This window comes from Triturus cristatus, chromosome 2_2 (genome assembly GCF_964204655.1).
Source record: "Triturus cristatus chromosome 2_2, aTriCri1.1, whole genome shotgun sequence".
NCBI lineage: Eukaryota > Metazoa > Chordata > Amphibia > Caudata > Salamandridae > Triturus > Triturus cristatus.
Window position 1 is genome coordinate 707379818 of NC_140582.1, and position 19395 is coordinate 707399212.

Here is a 19395-nt window from a genome sequence, read left to right on the forward strand (position 1 = left end):
TAATTTGACTAATTCAGCACTAATGTGTTTGTTCATTTTCGTCTTTATTTCAATGATTATACCTCTAACAGTAGCTTTCAAAGCATCCCAAAGAATATTGACATTAGTATCTGCAGTGTCATTGTGTTTAAGGTAATCTATTATAGCCTCTTCAATTTTCTTTTTATCCTCAGGGTCTGATAAGACATCATTATTAAAGTGCCATCTTTTTGAGAAGGTTCATTATGACCGCCCGACAATTTATGACTAATGCATGGATGATCCGACACCAGTTTAGGGGGAATATCTGAATGTACAATTACATTTGTGAACGAGCCTGAAATGAGAATATAGTAAATTCTGGTATACGAGTTATGAGGGGTGGAGTAAAAGGTATAGTCTCTGGAGTCTCGGTGTTGAAGGCGCCATGCATCTTTAAGGTTGAATTTAGAACATATGGTGTGGATTATGACATGCGATCTGGTAGGGTAATATTTGCAATTAGATTGTCTGTCAATTATTGGATCCAATGGAATATTAAAGTCTCCTCCAACAATGATAAGCTCCGCCTGGGGAAGTTCCTCTATAGTCTTAGAAATACCCTCCCAGGACCCTGGATTATCTGTGTTGGGCCATATATATTCACTACATGCATAAGATCTTCACCTTTCTTTAAGTGAGTAACTAATAATTAGGACTCCTGGTTTTATGGTATTTATTATTTTGCCATTTCCGTCTGTATTTATTCATATTTATTTTTTGGGCATTTTTCTGTATTTATCCACATTTATTTTTGCCACAAGTAAAAGACGACGCTACAGCTAGTATTTTTCAGCATTTATTTAAATTGACAATGCACACCAGCGCCCGGTTGTTATTGGTCAACACAATACATTCATCTGAAAACTTTGCCATTGTAGCACAAGCACATGTGCATTTCAAGAGACTTTGCGGAGATTGAGGCTCTTTCTGGTTTGTTAATGAAATGAAGACCACTGAAAGCCCGTTCAATATTTGCTGATGATACTGGAATGGCCAAGAGATTCGCCAGTATGTCATTGCACTGATGTCTTTTTGTGGGATGGGGTGCATTACATATTTCTTGAATTCTTCTTCTACAACATTCATTACATCATCAGAAGCTCCAACCAACATGAATACATCTTTGTAATCATTGAAATCCTGACTACACTGAACTTTCTTGAATGGGTCAAGGATTGTAACCCGTTTCCAAAAAGAGCTGTAACTCATTTGCCCAGTTATGTTACGAGCTAGGACAGCATCCCACTTGTTTTTCAGTGCATCTTTAAAAGTAATCATCTCTTTTATTAGGGCATTTGCTTTTTTTTTTGTGGTAACATTTGCAATAGACTGGCAATCATTGGGTCTTGCGTATATTCTTGCTCCAATGCCACAGCCATGTCAACCTCTATGGCTGAATATATTTGGTGGGCATGTGTTTCTTCTGACTCAAGCTTCTTCTGATTGTTGATGATACCAGTGAGGGTTTTAACAATGAAATGCAACTTCACATAGAAAGATTGGTAGTTTGCACTGTTGGGGCCGAGGAGTTTACGTAGGTGATCAATTTTGGATCCAGTGGCTTCTTCATGGTTTACAAAACCAAGGAAGTAGTGCCATATTTCCAAAAGTCTTACTGCTCCCTCATACCAGCTGAACCATCAGATCACAACAACCGCCCTTGGATATCTCATTCTTCCGTCTACATTTCCTTGCGAATAAATGCGTTTTAAGTTTCGCGCATACTTAAATACTGCTCCAGCCTTTATAACAAAATCATACATGTCCCGGTTCTCAGGCTGAGACAGAGCATAGGAAACAGCAGCATGTATAAGATGACATGGATCTTTTACATGGATGGAATTAACCCCTTCAGTGCCCCGCCCTTTCCCCGCCCTGTGCCGGCCCTTTCATTAGCGGGCGGGGTTCATGACGAGATAGTCTCATCATGGGCACAGTGCAACCGCGCTCCATGACGAGACCATCTCGTCATGGGCACTGAAGGAGTTAATCTTCTTAGCAGCGCGCCAATCAGTTACTGCCTTTTTCAATTCAATTATAAACTTTATTCGATATGTAAAAACAATATCACAAAAGTACACATATATTAAAAGAAATAGAAATAGAATAATAAAATGCCGCTGAGGCACATAAAAACGTTAAAAACATATTCGAAAGAGTACAGTAGGCATAATTACAGTGATTTAACAGCCATCATGCAATCATTTAAGTAAGAAATACACAACAAACGTTGGATCTTATATCATCTAAGGTTGCATTGAAGCCCTCACTCTCACGATCACTTTTAAATAAGAGGAAACAACAGCAATGGCTAAGGGATTGTCCAATGTTTTTAATTTGTAATAGGCCGCCCTACACGATTGTAGTCCCCATGATTTAAGTAAGGGTTTCAAATAGGTTACCCTCGGCATTTGATAAAACCTACAAAACAAAATGCAGTGGATGTTAGATTGTGTTGACAGACCATCGCAAGGGCATTTCTCCAGATCTCTGGACCAACAATTTTGATTGGGGAATGTTACTGCCTTTGTCATAAAGGGTGCAGAATCAGAACATATTGCAACAAGATCATGCCATGATTTACCCAACTTTTGAAGCACACTGTATACAATTAAGGCAATTTTAGCAGAATTACACTCATCAGATACAGTGATGTCAACTAAGGCTGAGCAGCGACCCTTTTCTTCATCATCACAGTAATATGTGACCAATGTTCCAATGGCTGGGTCACCATGCACCTCTGTGGTTTTGTCAATTGTTAAAGAGATAGGGACATTTGCTACAGCTTGAGGTATGTTTCCGAGTTGTGCTTCAAACACTTCGGGGAGATAATTTTCATACATTTGGCTGGATTTGCACATTGTCCTTGCTTCAGGGCACAGCTGCCTAATCAGCTCTCCAATTGGACCATCAGCCTGGTGAAGTGGAACACCACCTTCACACAGAGCTTTCACAAACTTGTGCGGGATATCTGCACCCTCTTCAATATTTTGGCGTGTACGCACGAGTTGTGCATTGCTCCATGGTCATTTGTTCCATACGGGCCTTCTTTACGACTGGAGAAGAAAGTCTCTCATGGGTTTTGCTGCTCAGGTGGGCTTTGATATACTCCGCTGCCCTGTTTTCAATGTCAACAGCTGTTCGACATGACTTGCAGATGAACATTTTCATCCCTTTAAGGGATACGGCTTCAAATTCTGCATACTCCTGTACATAATCATCAATGTCCTTGCGTTTGCGGCCCATCTCTATAAATGTAAGGATTCAACAATTAAGCAGCCATTGGTTTGATGTTTAAAATACTGTATGTGACTAGGACAAAACACTCAGCCATTATCTGCACTGCGGAATTGGGTATGTAGGAATTTTACCCGAAAGACATTCAAATCCATCAATGTTTCTCGTTGATCTTAGCTTGTACATTTTTAGTTGCAAATAATTTCTTCTTAATCAAAATATGTCCACGCCTTTCAAGATAACCAATTAGTTTTCCGGTTTTCGAGGAGCGGAGAGAAGCCAGCTCAATACAATTGCAGATGCCAATAATATGTTCACATATACCAATTGTTTCTTCGGTGATATATTCACACACTCACTCAATAAGTTGATTTATGGAGCTCAGCTAATCACCTGAGATGGTGCCTAGGCACTTGCAGGGTCCGAGAGACTCATTTAAATAGCCAGGTCTTAAGAACATTTTGAAATTCCAGAATAGATGGGGCGGTCTGGAGCTGGAGTGGGAGGTTGTTCCACGTCTTCGCTGTGAGATAGGAGAAGGAGTATCCTCCGCTCGTGCTTCTGCTAATGCGGGCAGTGTGGGTGAGCGAGATGGAGGCGATGGTGACGTGCTATGTAATCTGTAATGGTTGCCTTATTGTTCCGGATTTCCTCGGAGTTAAAAAAGCTTTATTTAAGGTTTCAAATTCTAGTTTTTCCAGTGGGGAGACAGAATTGGACAAATGGTGTTTTTTTAAACTAGTTTTATGATGTGCTTTTGCTCTGAAGAGTTACCCTCACCGTAGGTGTACACCATACTGACTTAAAACTAGGCGTTCTATCGATATGATAAGGATGGAAGGCCGAGTGGGCCCACCGGATTCAAAACTGACAACCTCTCTTTTAAACAGTTTGCTAATAATTACATGAAAGTGCAAAGGTAAACGGGGCACCTCAAGAAAGTTCTGGACCCTAAACTTAACAGGCTTACCTTAATAAGTGGTAAACAGGAAGTGACGTCAGGACCTTGCAGCAGCAGGCGAGTCAGGAGAGTGCAACACACTGAAAGCAAGACACACAAAGGCTTTAAATGGCGGCATTAGCTATTGTTGTTCGCCTGCATTCTGAGTTCAGTGAAAGTTTAAACCTTGGGCTACAAGCAGACAATGAAACATAGCGCTTACATTTACTACCAAGAACAGAAAGTGTTTCTTACTCTTTCTGTGTTTTTCAAGGCAAATAAAGTTACTTTCTAGTAACTCCATAGTAGTTCTCGAGAGGTACACATAATGTAAATAGGTCAGTGGGTTACTGCTTTTGTCAGAGAGACCCTATTGTTACTTGCAGTTACTAAGTAGCAATAGAGGCCATCACCAGAGCTCACCACCTGATATTACCACAAGAACTCACCCCTTGAGTTTAACACCAGAGATTAACACCAACACTTACGATCAAACCTCCCCACTAGCCAGGGCTCACTGGACTGTGTTAAAGCTGTGCGCATGGCTTCGAGAATGAGGGACTCGTATGTAAACCAACATATAGCCTATGGTTATATAGTCCGGAAACACCAGCTATTCGTTCACTCTTTTGAAAAACGAATTTGCATCAGTACCCCCATCACAATCGTAAGCAAACAATGCTACATTGAAAATTCAGGAACATACATTTTGTTCATTAAAAAAAATCTATTGGTCACTAATAGTGGTTTTCTTTAAAAACAAAAAAGGTTCTGTAGAGGATGAGGGGAACAGTTATTGAATTTTGTGGTGTTGCACTAAGGAAATCACTTCTGCAGTGATACTGAGAATGTCTCATTTAGGAATTGATAGATATTAATATGGTACCGTCATGCATTTCCCTGCTGTGTCCCCACATTCCAGCACCCTATAGTTGGTTCCACAATCCCATACTCCTGGTGGTCCAGAACCAAAGCATAGGTCCATAATACCAGCTGCCAAGTCTTAGCCTCAGCAAAACAGGCAGTATCCCTAGCCTACATTTCCAGTGGGTTAGCCCTTACTCCATCAAACCCAGAACCACCTTTGTACCCATCCCCTTACGCCACAGCCCTCAAAAGCCTAGCCCTAAACACATAATCCACTGCCTTATACCCACAGTTTGCCCATCCTAGTCCACAACAACCCCGGCAGTTCTAAGCCACAAAATTCTACAGCCCAGCCCTAGCACAGAGTCCAAAACAGCCAAGTATTGACCCACCACTCATGAGCAGCACAACCTTAGCACAGAAGTCTCAAACCTTCAGTCCGTAGACCCTAATGTAGGCCCTCAGACCTTGGACCCCAGCAAAGTGCCACACTCTAAACAACATGATACTGGGGAATAACCTTCACAGGAAGATCCAACAAAATAAGCTCTGTGACTAAACCCCCTGCTCTGCCTGATCCAAACAGGTGCCCCCTTCCCTCCTGTGCACTCCGTAACCCATCTCCCCAGGCCTCAGTCCCCTTGGGCATCTGCACCCAATTTCATAGCCTCAACTGTGCCCAAACCCTTGCATGAGCTACCCTGGGACTCGGCAGCCCCGGGCCCTCCGCAGCACCCATACATCAGCTTCAGCCCCCACATACACAGGGACGCGGACGCCTCTTAATAAACACACGTGGCCTCAGAGCGTCGTCACTGAGCGGCCCTTTTCTCAGATTACCCCCTCCCTTTAGCTGGTTCTAAGATTTCAAAATGTCCAATAAATGCGACGTTTGACTTGTTCTGGCCCAGTCCAAGTCTGCGAACGTATCGAGATCATATCACATAAAGCGCCTAGACACGGTCTCACAACCCACCAGCGCTACATACACATGTGAATGCATCTCCTGTGCTCGTGCCGACGACTCTCCCTCCTCCTGGGACACAGGCCTGTGTACTAAGATTGCCTCCTGGCGGTGGGGGCAGTACGGGGGGGTTGCGGCCCATAGCGGCTGGGGCTGCAGGGGGCATTTTCATACTTCGTGGGTGCAACTTTCACCGCATATAGGACCTGGCAGGAGATAAAGACGGGGCCGCAAGGACTCCCACTAAAAACAAACTCATTCAAGTCCTTTCCGATCCCCTGGTGCTGCCGGGGCATACAGGGGGGGCAGGGGAAATTCACTTACCTTGCCAGTACAAACGGCGGCGGGCTGGCGCAGAGCAAGCACAAGCAGCGGAGCCCTGGGGATGCCGAACTCAAGAGAAGGGGCGATTCAGGAACAAAAGCTGATGGTGGCAACAGGAAGCCGTCTTCAAGCCTGGTGGTCCATAGTGCAGGGAAAGAAGAAATAGTCAGGGCAAAAGTCATGAGGGCGATGCCGGAGGTGTTGGCACGCCCACACACTGACGCTTCGATCCGACGATGATTGGTTCAGGGGAACGGGCGTCACTGATAGACCCTGAGCCAATAGGTCCACATGAGGGCGCTAAAAGACCCTGATTGAAAGGGATTTCAATGAATTTCCAGGGGCGTGGAAAGGAAACTGATGCAGCGGCAGCGCTGCAACATTTGCTAGTGTTTTGCTGTTTCTACATATAAATACAGACAAAGGAAATATCGATTTCCGTCTGTATTTATATGTAAAAATCCATAAAAACGGAAAACCGGAAGCCCTACTAATAATCTGCCATCACTATTGTGAGTTTGTGATTCTAATACAATATTTGCTTTTTTAGCTATCAATGTGATCACCCCCTTCCTTTTATGATCTGCCGATGAGCAAGCAACTTGTGAAATCAGATTATTCTTAATGAAAGTGACATCTTCTTTATATAATTTGTTTTCTTGTAGTAAGATAATATCCTCTTTGGTTTTAGCTAGACAGTCAAATATTTTCCTAAGCTTAATTGGAAGGTTGAGCCCTTTAACATTTAATGATACGACAGTGAGATCTTTTGCAATCTTACGTGACCTAGGTTGTACCATCATAAGTATGAGAGAAAGCCGGTTGTTCTAAACTCGTAAACCAAAAAATAATAGCTGACATCCACCCTGACTACTAACACTTTGTCTGTAAATACCAGCACCTCATATATATCGCAAACTGTGGCAAGAAACATGCTTCAAAGACCAACCATGACTAAATATGAACTAATCCATAGGTACTCTTGTCTAGTAGGATCTAGACATAATCCGACTGACATCAGAGAAAGATCAACAAAAAGAAGAAGAAGAAAAAGAAATGGAAGAAGAAGCAGAAAAACAGGAGCAAGGATAGAGAACAGGAGAAAAGAAAAACAAAATAGCAAGAAACAAAATGGAACACCCAAAAAGCAAAACACTGCACACCTAGTGATATTCCTCATATTCTGGGCATCTCCCCCAGCTGCCCCACACCCCCCACCCTTCCCTGTAAACCTTGAATATAGGAGGTGCGACGGCAGGAGCGTCCCACCGTCGAACGGAGATTTATTTAAACTAACAACGTAAATATTCCAGAGGATATAGCCTACATCCAACATCATGGCTAGGTACTTTATGTAAACAAAATAGAACATGGGCCATGTTATCACCAAAGGGAATAAAAAGTCCCAGCAATACTCGCATAGTATAAGTAGAAATATTTAGTGCGATTAAAGTATTTAGTGCAATAACCTATCAAGATCCCAAGGGAACCCTAGACTTGTAAACGGAGAGAAATAAAGCATATATGTATTGAGATTTCCTCTTGTTGGAAGAGGACTGAGAAGAATCCATGCTCTGAGTAGGTGAGCCTTCAAGGAAATTTGCCAAGTCCCCATGGTCCATGAAGTAGAGGTTGCGTCCATTGGCTAAGATTCTAAATTTGGTTGGGCCAACAAAGGAAAAATGGATATTTCTATCTCTTAGTTTATCTCTTAAGCCAAGGAAGCCCTCCCTTATATCCACAGTGGGTTTAGAGTAATCCTGCGTGAAGATTATTTTGTGACCATTCCAAATGAGCGGTCGGGATTTTCGGGCATAGTTGATAATCTCTTCAGCGTGTTGAAACCGCAGTGGTCTACAAATGATAGGGCGTGTTGTTTGCCGTGAGGCCATATTAAAAATTGGTATTCTATGTGCTAGATCAGGTTCTAGAGGTTTAGCAAATTTTAGACCTGTAAGCTGAGGAATCCAGCCCTCCAGGAAAGCGAGACAAGATCCCGCGGCATCTTCTGATCCTTCCGGAACACATAAAATTCTAATGTTGCCCCTCCTATTTCTATCTTGGAGCTCAGCTGATTGTCTCTTAAGTTTAGAGGTCAGATCCCTAAGTGACTTCAATTCTTTGCCCTACTTAAAAGAGACATCTTCAACATCGCTAATCCTTTGTTCAGCGGGTGCCAATTTAGAATTAATCATGCTCATATCTGCCCTTATGGCAGTGAGTTCTAGCTGCATTGTGTCCGTATTCTGCTTAGTAGATTTAGCTATTTCGCAGACTTCAGCAAGTTTATTAAGGGTCATGTCCATGGTGCTATTAATGTCTGCTTTAGCTTTTATGGGGGAGTCAGAAAGTGATGGTTCTCCCTTATTTTTTTTATACTGGATCCTGGACTCCTTTTCCGCCATTGTGCACACCTGGGTAAGATCCTATACGGTTTGAAAATACAAGTACCAAAGTCGGTCTCAGCGTGAGGTATTTACTGAAATGATCACGCGACCGTTGCAGCCTAGAACTCTAATTAGCTACAAACTGTTTGTTGCATAAATCACTCTCTCCTCATTTGGCACAAGCGCAGGCACTGTGAATCATTGTGCTTTCAGCAGCTCATCAATGGTAGGATAATAATAATATGACCCTTTCAACCCTGAAATCAATCGCTGACCACAAGCAATTGCCTTCTCTTTTATTCTGTCATGTTTGGTTCCATTGCGATAATTGTAATTCTCACGCCATCAAGAAATCACCATTTTAGATTCAGGCATTTTGCAAAGACACTCCCCAGAGATCGGCAAATAGACTTTGCCAGCAGCACCTTCCCCGGGATACTTGTGTAACATCCACCTTGCTTGGGACATCCCACAGCCTTCTCTTTCCATCATCAACATAGAAAGTCTGTGTTACAAACGCCTCAGACCAACAGCCACAGAGTTTGCCTCCATCTAAGTCACTCGGCAAGACTCACGTGGCCCCCTCACCTTTTGTTTCAGATCTACTTTGGCAAATCGATCAATTTGCAGCAACAACCCCCGCCATCACAGGGTCAGGCATCACACAGGTACAGGCCAACACATGCAGGAAGGAAGCAGTATCAACACCCCAGTAGTTGGATACCACATGAGGCCCAGAGATGTTAGAACAAGAATCGCTATGCGATTGCGGGCGTTTAAAAGACTTAAAGTCTAAGATGGACACGATCCGCCATTTTGAGATCAGGCAGCGTTCGGGAGAAAAAGCTCCGCTATATCAGGGGAATCCATTTCGGGCTGTAAATTCCTTGTTGCATGCAGGACAAAGATCGAGCATTCACATACAGGCCCAATCCGGGATCTTCAATGGCATATCAGCGTGCTTGAAGTTCCGATGTAAAAGCGTTTGCAATCCGCCATTTTGTGTACTCCCTTGCGTTCCGAAGCAGAAATGGCTTCAAGGATCACTGCCGACCTCACACCTAAAATTCAGCATCATTTACATCCACGGTATCAGGCGACCTTCATAATTTGATTTCTTGCTCTCTGTGGTGAATTCAAGCGCCGTATCTCTGGAACCACCCCAATTAGGCTCCGTTCGGGGCAGAGAGACGTGCTCAACCAGCTATTGGCTCTGCCGTCCAAGCCATGCCCTCCTCAACCAGCCATCGGCTCTGCCGTCCAAGCCACGCCCCCGCCTGTAACAGATCTTATTCAGATCCAGGCATTTTTAGAATTTGTGCTTTAAGTCCCATATACAGAGTGATAAATCATCTATAGCCATAAGTAAACAACTGATGCACTCAGCTCTGGCTGCGGTTGTCTTAGGCAAATGGAAGGGGTATGATCCTTCCCATCTGCACCCTTCAAACGCGTTGACCATATCAGCAGCTGCATCTGAAATGCTGCAGTTTATACAGGGTTTGAAACATCCTGACCAAAAATACCCACCAGGAAGACCTTTCACTGTCTGCCATTTAAGAGACATTCCAATTTAATTCTTTATAAGCTATCTAGACTTGTGCCTTTGGGAGCCCAATATGCACTTGACACACATTCAAGCAAATATAAAATTTTCATTTATTTGATTTAATATTTGTAAAGCTGTTGGACGTTTGTCATTATATGAGAGCAGTAAGCCAATTGAAGGATAAGGCGAGAAATGGACAGTAAAAGAACCAGACAAGATAGAGTCAGAGCTTGCCATTCTGGAGAGCGGTTGATGGACATTTAAAACTCAGTGGTGCTCCATTAAATGTTGCAAAAGCCCAATATCTGATCTCTTTCACTCAATCTAATAAACATTCCTTACTCGCTACAATGTATTTCAGATTCCAAAGAACTGCAAGTCATCCATTAAGTCTTATGTACAACTTTCCCCTGTCATTTGCCATGAATTCAACCACACAATCTAACTGAAGTATTCAAAGATAACAAACTTTAATGCCACTTGATTTCCTTCAATTGTGTTGTCCAATACCTCCAAGTACATGTATGCTGCTGTCAGTGACAGCACTTTATTAGAACTCAAAATTAAATGAAATAAAAAGCAATTACAATTATATATTTAGGTGACCATGGTATGATGATTTAGATGAAAGGTGTCCAGAACATGGCTGGGGCATTTGAGATACTTTAACTATATTCCTAATCTCATCATTTGCGTTAAGCTACCATTTGTTCCTAAAGAATTGTATGGCTATAAATATTTGCATTTGCAGTTTTTTTTGCTCCTTAGGTGAAAGAGGTAAAAGATAGATGATGTGCATTAAGCTCTTCCTCGCCTACTCAGTCAGCTAGTTAGGCCTCCATGGAGCCACCAAGGCTTCTCAGGTCTTGCCTAGACTTAAGATTATTTTTATGATGGGTGTAGAAGCCTCCTTCAGTTCTACAAGATGTGCAGGTAATTGACTCCTTTACATTCTTCTTAATGCTTATGCACCACCAGTTGGTATTTCTTTTTTATTACCACTATTGGAAAAATTGTGCTTGCAAAGTTGGGAGACGTGCACAACCTATACACTTTATGGAAACGGGAAATGTGTTTGTCAGCTTAACGTCACTTAAGTTGAATAGTGCCTGCTAATACAGGGTTTAGTCACGTTTTTCTTCTTTTTTGCAAGAACATTGTGCATTTTTTTGCTTGGTAATTCAGTTGTTAAAAGTAGATTTAGCCCTGTTTTACCCCACAAGACACTATTTTTAGAAGTTTTTATTTTATCAATTTTTTCTTTTTTCGTCTGTATAAATATTCATTTGTTTCATTTCCAACCCAGAATCAATACAGAGATAGTGATGGTGAAGATAGAAGCAGAAGTATCATAAACAATACACCTTTGGTAAATAAGTGGTATTAAGCTGTAGAGACAGTGAGTCGTGCACTAAAAGTGAATCACCAAGGGAAATGAAAAGAATTGCTCACAGATCATTTATATTAGCAAATTTGTGCTTTACAGGTCACAGGTTTAAACCTTAGAGGGATTTACTCTGTTGCTCATCCTCCAGAAGCTATTAAAATAAGAACCCATCTAGAAACTATTGTATGTAGCATTGGATAAATTAGATGCCAGAATACCAATACCGAATCCTTATCAAGTACAAGTAAAGAACACAGATAGTTCCTTAAAGTATTTACCAGAATGACAAAAATAAATGGCATTCTCACTTTTTTGTTGCAGGATGAAACTGTTACTATTGAAACTGTTTTTCCATTTGAAGTTGCTACAAAATTTGTGTCGACAAAGGTAAGCATCTGCCCATGGAAACAGTTGTATGCTATTCCTTCAAAACCATGGATTCTTATATAGAGTCTGTAAAATGTGCTTTTTCTGCCTTGTCTCCACAGATTGTTTGCCTTTTTATGTCATTGTTTTTGATGGTAGGAATCTGAGCACTGTGAAAGTGCTATTCATGCTACACAGTGCATGTGTTCTGCCCCTGAAAACACAAGGTACAAATTGGTTGCACCCATTTGGCTATTTTCCTTACCGGTAAGGATGTACCTGTAACGTGGAAGTTAATCCTTAGCAGATAAGGCTTTTCCCGCTCCAGTGTTCAGCCTTTTTTATCTTTGGATCAATTTTCTCTTAAGACTTTATAACTTTTTTTCACAAAAGGTATCCAGAACACATTTTCAGCCCTTTTTCCCCACGTATTGGGGTTCTAAAGCTCCTACGACTTTTTGATTCCCATGGAGGGAACCAAAAAAATAGCCAAAAAATAGAATTTGTTTTTAAATGAGAAAAATGTGCTCTGGAATAAAACATGTGTTTCCCTCTAAAATGGCATCACCAAAAGTTTTGTTGTGCTAAGATCCCTCTCTTTCCAGATTTCAGGAACAACAGAAACCTTTTACCACAGTTGTTACAGTTTTTGGATTTTTTCTAAGTGGCAGCTGATTTTTCTATTTTGGGGGATTCCTACATACTTGCAGTTTGTAATGGAAATGGGTATCAAACCTTTGGATGAACCTGGAAAGGTGTACATTTGCATAAACTAGACAGAATTCCAAATTCAGCAAAGGTCATTTATGTAGGTAGCTCATGGTTTTCTGAAAGAAACTAGTTGTTGAAAATAAGAAGGAAAAAGCAGCAATTGTTGACAACGTTTTCATTTATAATTTTTGGCCCAGGTGGCTGTTTTGTAAAAGTAATATACATTTATATCAGTCAGACACTTCTGGTAAAATCTAATAATGGAGAAGCAAGACCTATGTGCATTTTTTTTTTTTTTTTTTTTTTTAAAGATTTTATTGTGCACAAAAAGGGTTACAAACACGGGCCTACAACCACCAGGGCCGGCCGCTAGTAGTCGAAGTGTTCCAGCATATCAGAAAACAATGACTGGCCCACAGGGGCTCCACACTATCACAGTAGATCAGACTGCACATAAGGGAAATCAGAATACACGCTTTTAGTATAAATAACAACAAAAAAGAAAAATACAAAAATACAACAAACAAGGCGAAACGACTTATGAAGGGCGGCGAACACCAGCCGGGTGAGTCAACACCCAACCACCCGAGGGCGGTCAATAAAAGAAGACCTGAGAGGGAGGGGGGGGCCACGAGAGAACCAAATCTGTACTCCAAAGTACGAGACACACAAGGAACCCTCAAGGATCAGGGGGACGAGGCAACCCCGGATGTATCCACCAAAGGGGGAGCACAGATAGACCCACGATACGCGTTCCCCTGCCCCCAAATTCTACCCCAAGCCCCCGGTTTACCACGAGCCACATACACCGTTTTCTCCCTGAACATGCACCAGTCCATGTTCTCCTTCCAGACGGATACGGTGGGAGGCCGCTGGGAACCCCAAAGCTGTGCAATATCTCTCTTTGCAATCATGTTCCCCAAGGCCGCCCACCGAGCCTGAGCCGCATTGCAGTCATTGGGCTCCCATACATTCAGCACACAACGACGCACCTCCGGCAGCAGAGCGACCCCGGTGACTCGTCTCATAATATCATGCACCCGGCGCCAGTATTCCGCCACCTCGCGGCATTCCCATAGGATATGGAGAAAGGTAGCACTGAGCCCGCAGCCACGCTTACAGAGTCCGTCGTCTGAAAACCCCATCAAGACCAGGCGGGGGCCCGTCACATATACACGATGGAGACTTTTAAGCTGGACCAGGCGGAGACGGGCCGGGATGGCCACCTCCTTAGGGGATGACAGTGCAGTCTGCCAGTCCTCATCGTCCAGCTCCACCCCATCTCCCGTCCATGCCTCCCGAAGACGCACCAAGAGGTCAGCCCGATTGTTTATCAGTTTTTTGTAAATCAGGGAGATAGTACTGTCGGGGACGTGACCATCGAGTATGCGGTCCTCGAGAGGCGAAGAAGAAGGGACCGTGGTCCCCTCCCCAAAGACCGAAAGCAGGGCGTGCCGAACCTGTGCATAACGGAAGAACTCTCTGTCACTAAGCTCATACTCGCGCTGAAGCGCCGCGAAGGATTTAACCGCACCTTTAACCCACAGGTCCCCCACTCTGCTGATGCCGATCGTATCCCAGCGCTCGAAGCCTTTCGTTGTCCAGAGGCTTCCCAAGCGGTCTGAGTCGAATAGAGGAGTGGCGCACGTTAAACGCTCACTCCAGCCCATCGCTACGTTAGCCGCCTTCCATACACGGACCGCAATCCTGGTAGGGCCCGTAAGGGCCCTACCAGCAGACCGCGAGTAAAGCGCTCTGTTATAGTTACCGCCGGGGAGCAGGAACTTATCCATCTCATATGCCGGGTTCGAACCAGGAGCGTACGTAGCATGATTAATGGCAGACAGCTGGGATGCCCAATAGTACCGTCTAATATCAGGAAGCGCGATGCCCCCGTCATACCAGGAAAGAGTCAGCTTGGCCAAAGCGATACGCGATCGCCCGTCCCAAACCAGTCTCCTCTGCAAACTCTCCACCTCCCTAAAGTAGGCCGCAGGAATGACATCAAAGGAGTTCTGGAGTGCATAAAGGAATCTGGGAAGGGACATCATTTTAAACAGCGCCGCGCGACCAAGCGGAGACAAGGGCAGCTTACACCACCGCGCCGTATCTGCCCTCAAACGCCGGAGCGGAGACAGGAGATTCTGCTCATAGCGGACCGCCGGATCCAACGAAACGTACACCCCCAGGTATTTAAAGCCGGACTGAGATATTTGGAGCGGAAGCCGAGGTGGCAAGAGAGGAAGACCACCAGAGATAGGATACACACAAGATTTGGACCAGTTAATTATCTGACCCGAGTTTTTCCCGAAGGAAGTAAGGACATCAAAGAGAACATTGAGCGACTTCCGCGGTGAGGTGAGATACAAGAGAATATCATCCGCGTACAATGAAACCCGATCCTCGAAGCCCGGGGCCCACCGGAGCCCTCTAATCGAGGGCTCCCAACGGAGCCAGGCAGCGAGCGGTTCCAGGGCGAGAGCAAAGAACAGCGGGGACAACGGGCACCCCTGCCTAGTTCCCCTCCCGAGAGCGAAAGGCCGAGAAACCCGCCCATTGACAACCACCTGAGCCATTGGTCCAGCATAAAGGAGCTTCACCCAGCTAAGGAACCCCTCCCCAAAACCAAACTTCGCCAAGACGGCCCAAAGAAATGGCCATTCAATGGTATCAAAGGCCATCGTGGCGTCTAGGGAAACCAATATGGCCGGTTCAGCGAAGTACTCAGCCCTAGCGAGGACGCCGTGCAGACGCCGTAAATTGAGAGCGGTATTACGATGTGGGATGAAGCCACATTGATCCGGATGTATCAAGTCACATATAACGCTCAGCAGGCGATTGGCGAGGACCTTAGCAAGGATTTTGGGTTCGGCATTTAGCAGGGAAATAGGCCTATAGGAGGCACAGCGGTCACGTGGCTTACCCTCCTTGGGAATCACCACTATAGTAGCCAGACGCTGGTCGTCAGGAAGGGAACCCCTCTCGAGCGATTCCTGAAACATATGACGGAGGAAAGGCGCGATTTCATCCGGGCGCAACTTATATAGTTCAATCGGCAGACCGTTGGGGCCCATAGCCTTGCCCGAGCGGAGGGAGCGAATCGCAGTAGCTATCTCTTCGACAGACAAAGGGGCATCCATCAGCTCGCGGTCCTCGACGGATAAGCCGGGCAGGGCAATATCCCGAAGCAGAAGACGAGAGTCGTCCTCTTCTCTATCAGACACCGGGGAGTACACTGCACGGAGGTGGTCAGCAAAACACTCAACAATCTCACCAGGCTCAGTCACACACACTCCATCCGACACCCGAAGCTCCGGGACCACACGATTCACTCTCTCCTTCTTGTCCAACCAGGCAATCAGCTTACCCTCCTTGTCTCCGGCGTCATACAACCTACCCTGCTGCTCCCTATACATAGTCTTGGCAGCATCAGTGACGAGAGACTTATATTCAAACTGCTTCAGGCTGAGGGCATGCAGCCCATCCGGGGTGACGCCCGCCTCCAAGGCTGCCTCCAGCCCCGATATTTCAGTCTCCAGCGTCACAACCGCCTCTCTCTTAACCCTCTTGGCCTCCACTATCTGGGACAGGGCATGCCCGCGGAGCACTGCTTTGAAAGCTTCCCACAGGGACACCGAGGACAACACCGACCCCTCATTCTCAGAAAAATATTGATCAATCGACTTAATCAGGCTATCACGGATCTTGGGGTCTCGCAGGTACCAAGGGTTAATAGGAGCTATCCGCCCAGCGGACCGCGACCCGGTGTCAAAAAGCAACCACAGTGGGGAATGATCAGAAATACCCCTGGCCAGGTGTTTGACCTCCCGAATCCGAGTAGCCTGGGCCGCGGGCATAAGGAAATAATCCAGTCTGGAGAGGCTCCCATGGGCCCCAGAGTGAAAGGTGTACTGACACTGTGTCGGATGCATTAACCTCCAACAGTCCACCAGACCGAAGGTCTCCAGGAGCCCGCCCAGCCACGCCTGGGCAGCAGGGAGGGCCCTGGGCGGATGACGGTCCAGGTCACCCGAGACAACCGAATTAAAGTCCCCACCCATAAGCAAAAGACTGTCAGGAAGCCCAAGCAACATCCGACCCAAGTCTGAGAAGGTGGAGTTCTGGAGGCCCGGGGGAACATAGACCGAGATCAAGGAAAGGGACTGCCCCTCCCACCTCCCAGTCAGAGCCACATAGCGCCCTCTATCGTCTGGGACCACCCTGGTGATCTCCAACGGAAGTGAAACTCGCAAGAGAATGCCCACCCCTCTCGAACCAGTGGTGAAACCAGAGTGGGCCACAAGTCGATATCCCCCCCTGTTCATAGCCCGACAAACATTGCCAACCAGATGCGTCTCCTGTAAGAACACCACATCAGGAGTCAGACGACGCAGATATTGCAGCACAACACCCCGTTTGATACGGTCCCCCAATCCATTGACGTTCCAAGACATCAATCTCAACCCGTCCCCCCCATCCCCTCCAGTAGATCAAGGGCCCCCTAGCAAAGAGCTCAACACCCAAGGATGAACCATAGCCAATACTTCGCCTTGAAAACAAAAAACACAAATCCAAACAACCCCACCCACCCACCAACCCCCCCCCCAACTCCAACACCCCCCACCCTGCACCCCTGCGGTCCAAAAAACCACCCCAACTTGCAGTGTGCCTGTCGCCCTACAAACCCCATTCTACGAAAAGACCCCGGAGGAGGGAAGGGACCCGTCCCCGCCCGCTCCCCACACACAACATAGTGAAACAAAATGCACAAAAGAAGTAGAACCCAGCCGAACAGTACAACATGGCAGAGTCCGGGACCATAAGTCACTCCAAAGGAGACCCGCCACCCTCGGTACCGGCAGAGGGCCCAGTCCGGTCACCCCGGTCCGGCAGCGAATCCAGCCAGTCACTCACAGTCGCAGGAGAGTCAAAAAAGGTAGTCCGATCTTCATGTTCCACTCGGAGCCTTGCAGGATAAAGCATAGAGTACTTGAGACCGAGGTCCCGGAGACGCCGCTTCACCCCCTGGAAGCCCATCCGCTGTTTCTGGACAAGTTGGGTGAAGTCCGGGAAAAAGTTAATGGACGAGTTCTCATGTCGGACCGGGCCATGGACCCGTGAGGCCTGCAGAATCGCTTCTCGGTCTCTGTAATGGAAAAGTCTTGCAACGATAGGCCTCGGGGGGGGGCACCCGGTCGCGGCCGGCCACCTGGGACTCGATGGGCCCGCTCCACAGCGAAAAACTTACTCAGGCCAGCGGGAGCAAGATGTTCGAGGATGAGCTCCTCGACCAGGAGATCAACCGGGCGGTTATCAGAGGTCTCCGGAACGCCTATGACGCGGATGTTATGGCGGCGGGCCCGTCCCTCGAAGTCTTCCAGCCGCCGGGCCATCAGATCATTGGCAGACTTGAGATCGCCGAGAGTGGCCTGCAGGTCCGACACGTCCGTACCAAGGGAGGACGTCCGCACATCCAGCGATTGAACCCTCTCGTTAGTCTTAGAGAGATCCGCCCGGATTAGCGTAATGTCAATGGCCACCGTGTCGATTTTACGGGCCAAGGCCTCGTACTGCGTAGCGATGGTCTCTCTGATGCCCTTATTGGCGCCCATGATGTCCTGCAGGGACAGATCCGGAGAAACGGACGGGCCACCACTGGTGTCCTCCGGGGGGACAGTGGCCGTCCCGGGGGATCCTTTACCCTGAGTGTAGCGGTCCATGTTGTTCGTCTGGACCGGTCCCCCACGTAGGGATGTTTTGGTCTTACGCCTCTCTGGGTCCCCCTTGCCTCCCATGAGAACCTCGATCGCCGAAGGGGACCACCGAGGAAGCGTCGAGGTGGCACAGGCCAGGCAGACGCGTTTCGCACCACAGGCCGCAATATGGCGGAGCGAAGGGACCCCCGTCAATGAGCACGCTGGCAGCAGACGAAGCCACCGGCATCAAGTCTCCCAGATTCCATCAACCAAGTCAGGATAGAGTCAGGATAAATTCCGAGGAGCAGCGAGGGTCCGGGGAGCCCTGTGTTCACGCGACCATCTTGGATGCGCGCTAGCCTATGTGCATTTTTAATATCTGCCTAAATTGTTGAGGTTAGGATTAGTGGTTATTTGTATAACTATGAATTTGGGGTTAACCATGCTATCCTGTGATTCAGAGCACATTTTGCAAAATGTTTGTTTTTGTGCGCACTGGCTTACATTTACAAAAGTGGAGATACATTCGATTGATAATAACAAATTTCCTACTATTCTGTATTCCCACACTTTTCCAAATAAAACGGTACCTCACTTCTGTGAATAGGACTATCGCCTCTGACAGGAAAGGCCTCAAAAAGCAATGTGGAGACGTCAAGTTTTTGGCTTGAAAATTGACACATTTTGATGATATAAGTGGCTGCAGTACTTGGGTTTGGCCTCCACCCAGTGAAATCTACTAAACCCAGACATGTCTGGGTTTAGTAGATTCCACTGGGGCTACCCAGTGGACCAGATTTTGTGTACCATCATGGTGGACCATATTTTGTCTCGGACCACCATGGGAGCCCAGGGTGGTGTGACTTGTATGGAGTACGCTAATTTGTATCACGCAGAATACCATGTTAACCACAACCCTTGGCTAAAATCTTGCTTTTTTTCACAC

The 19395-nt window shown here is 46.0% G+C and overlaps 1 protein-coding gene across 2 annotated transcripts in view; it reads left to right on the top strand.

Moving 5' to 3' along the window:
* Positions 1 to 19395, top strand: part of TRAPPC11 (trafficking protein particle complex subunit 11) — a 626226-nt gene that overhangs the window by 389748 nt on the left and 217083 nt on the right. For both annotated transcript variants that reach the window (XM_085641890.1, XM_085641891.1), the window contains exon 24: positions 11998 to 12063. In XM_085641890.1, coding sequence (XP_085498016.1) covers positions 11998 to 12063 — 66 coding nt within the window. The remainder of the gene's footprint in view (positions 1 to 11997; positions 12064 to 19395) is intronic.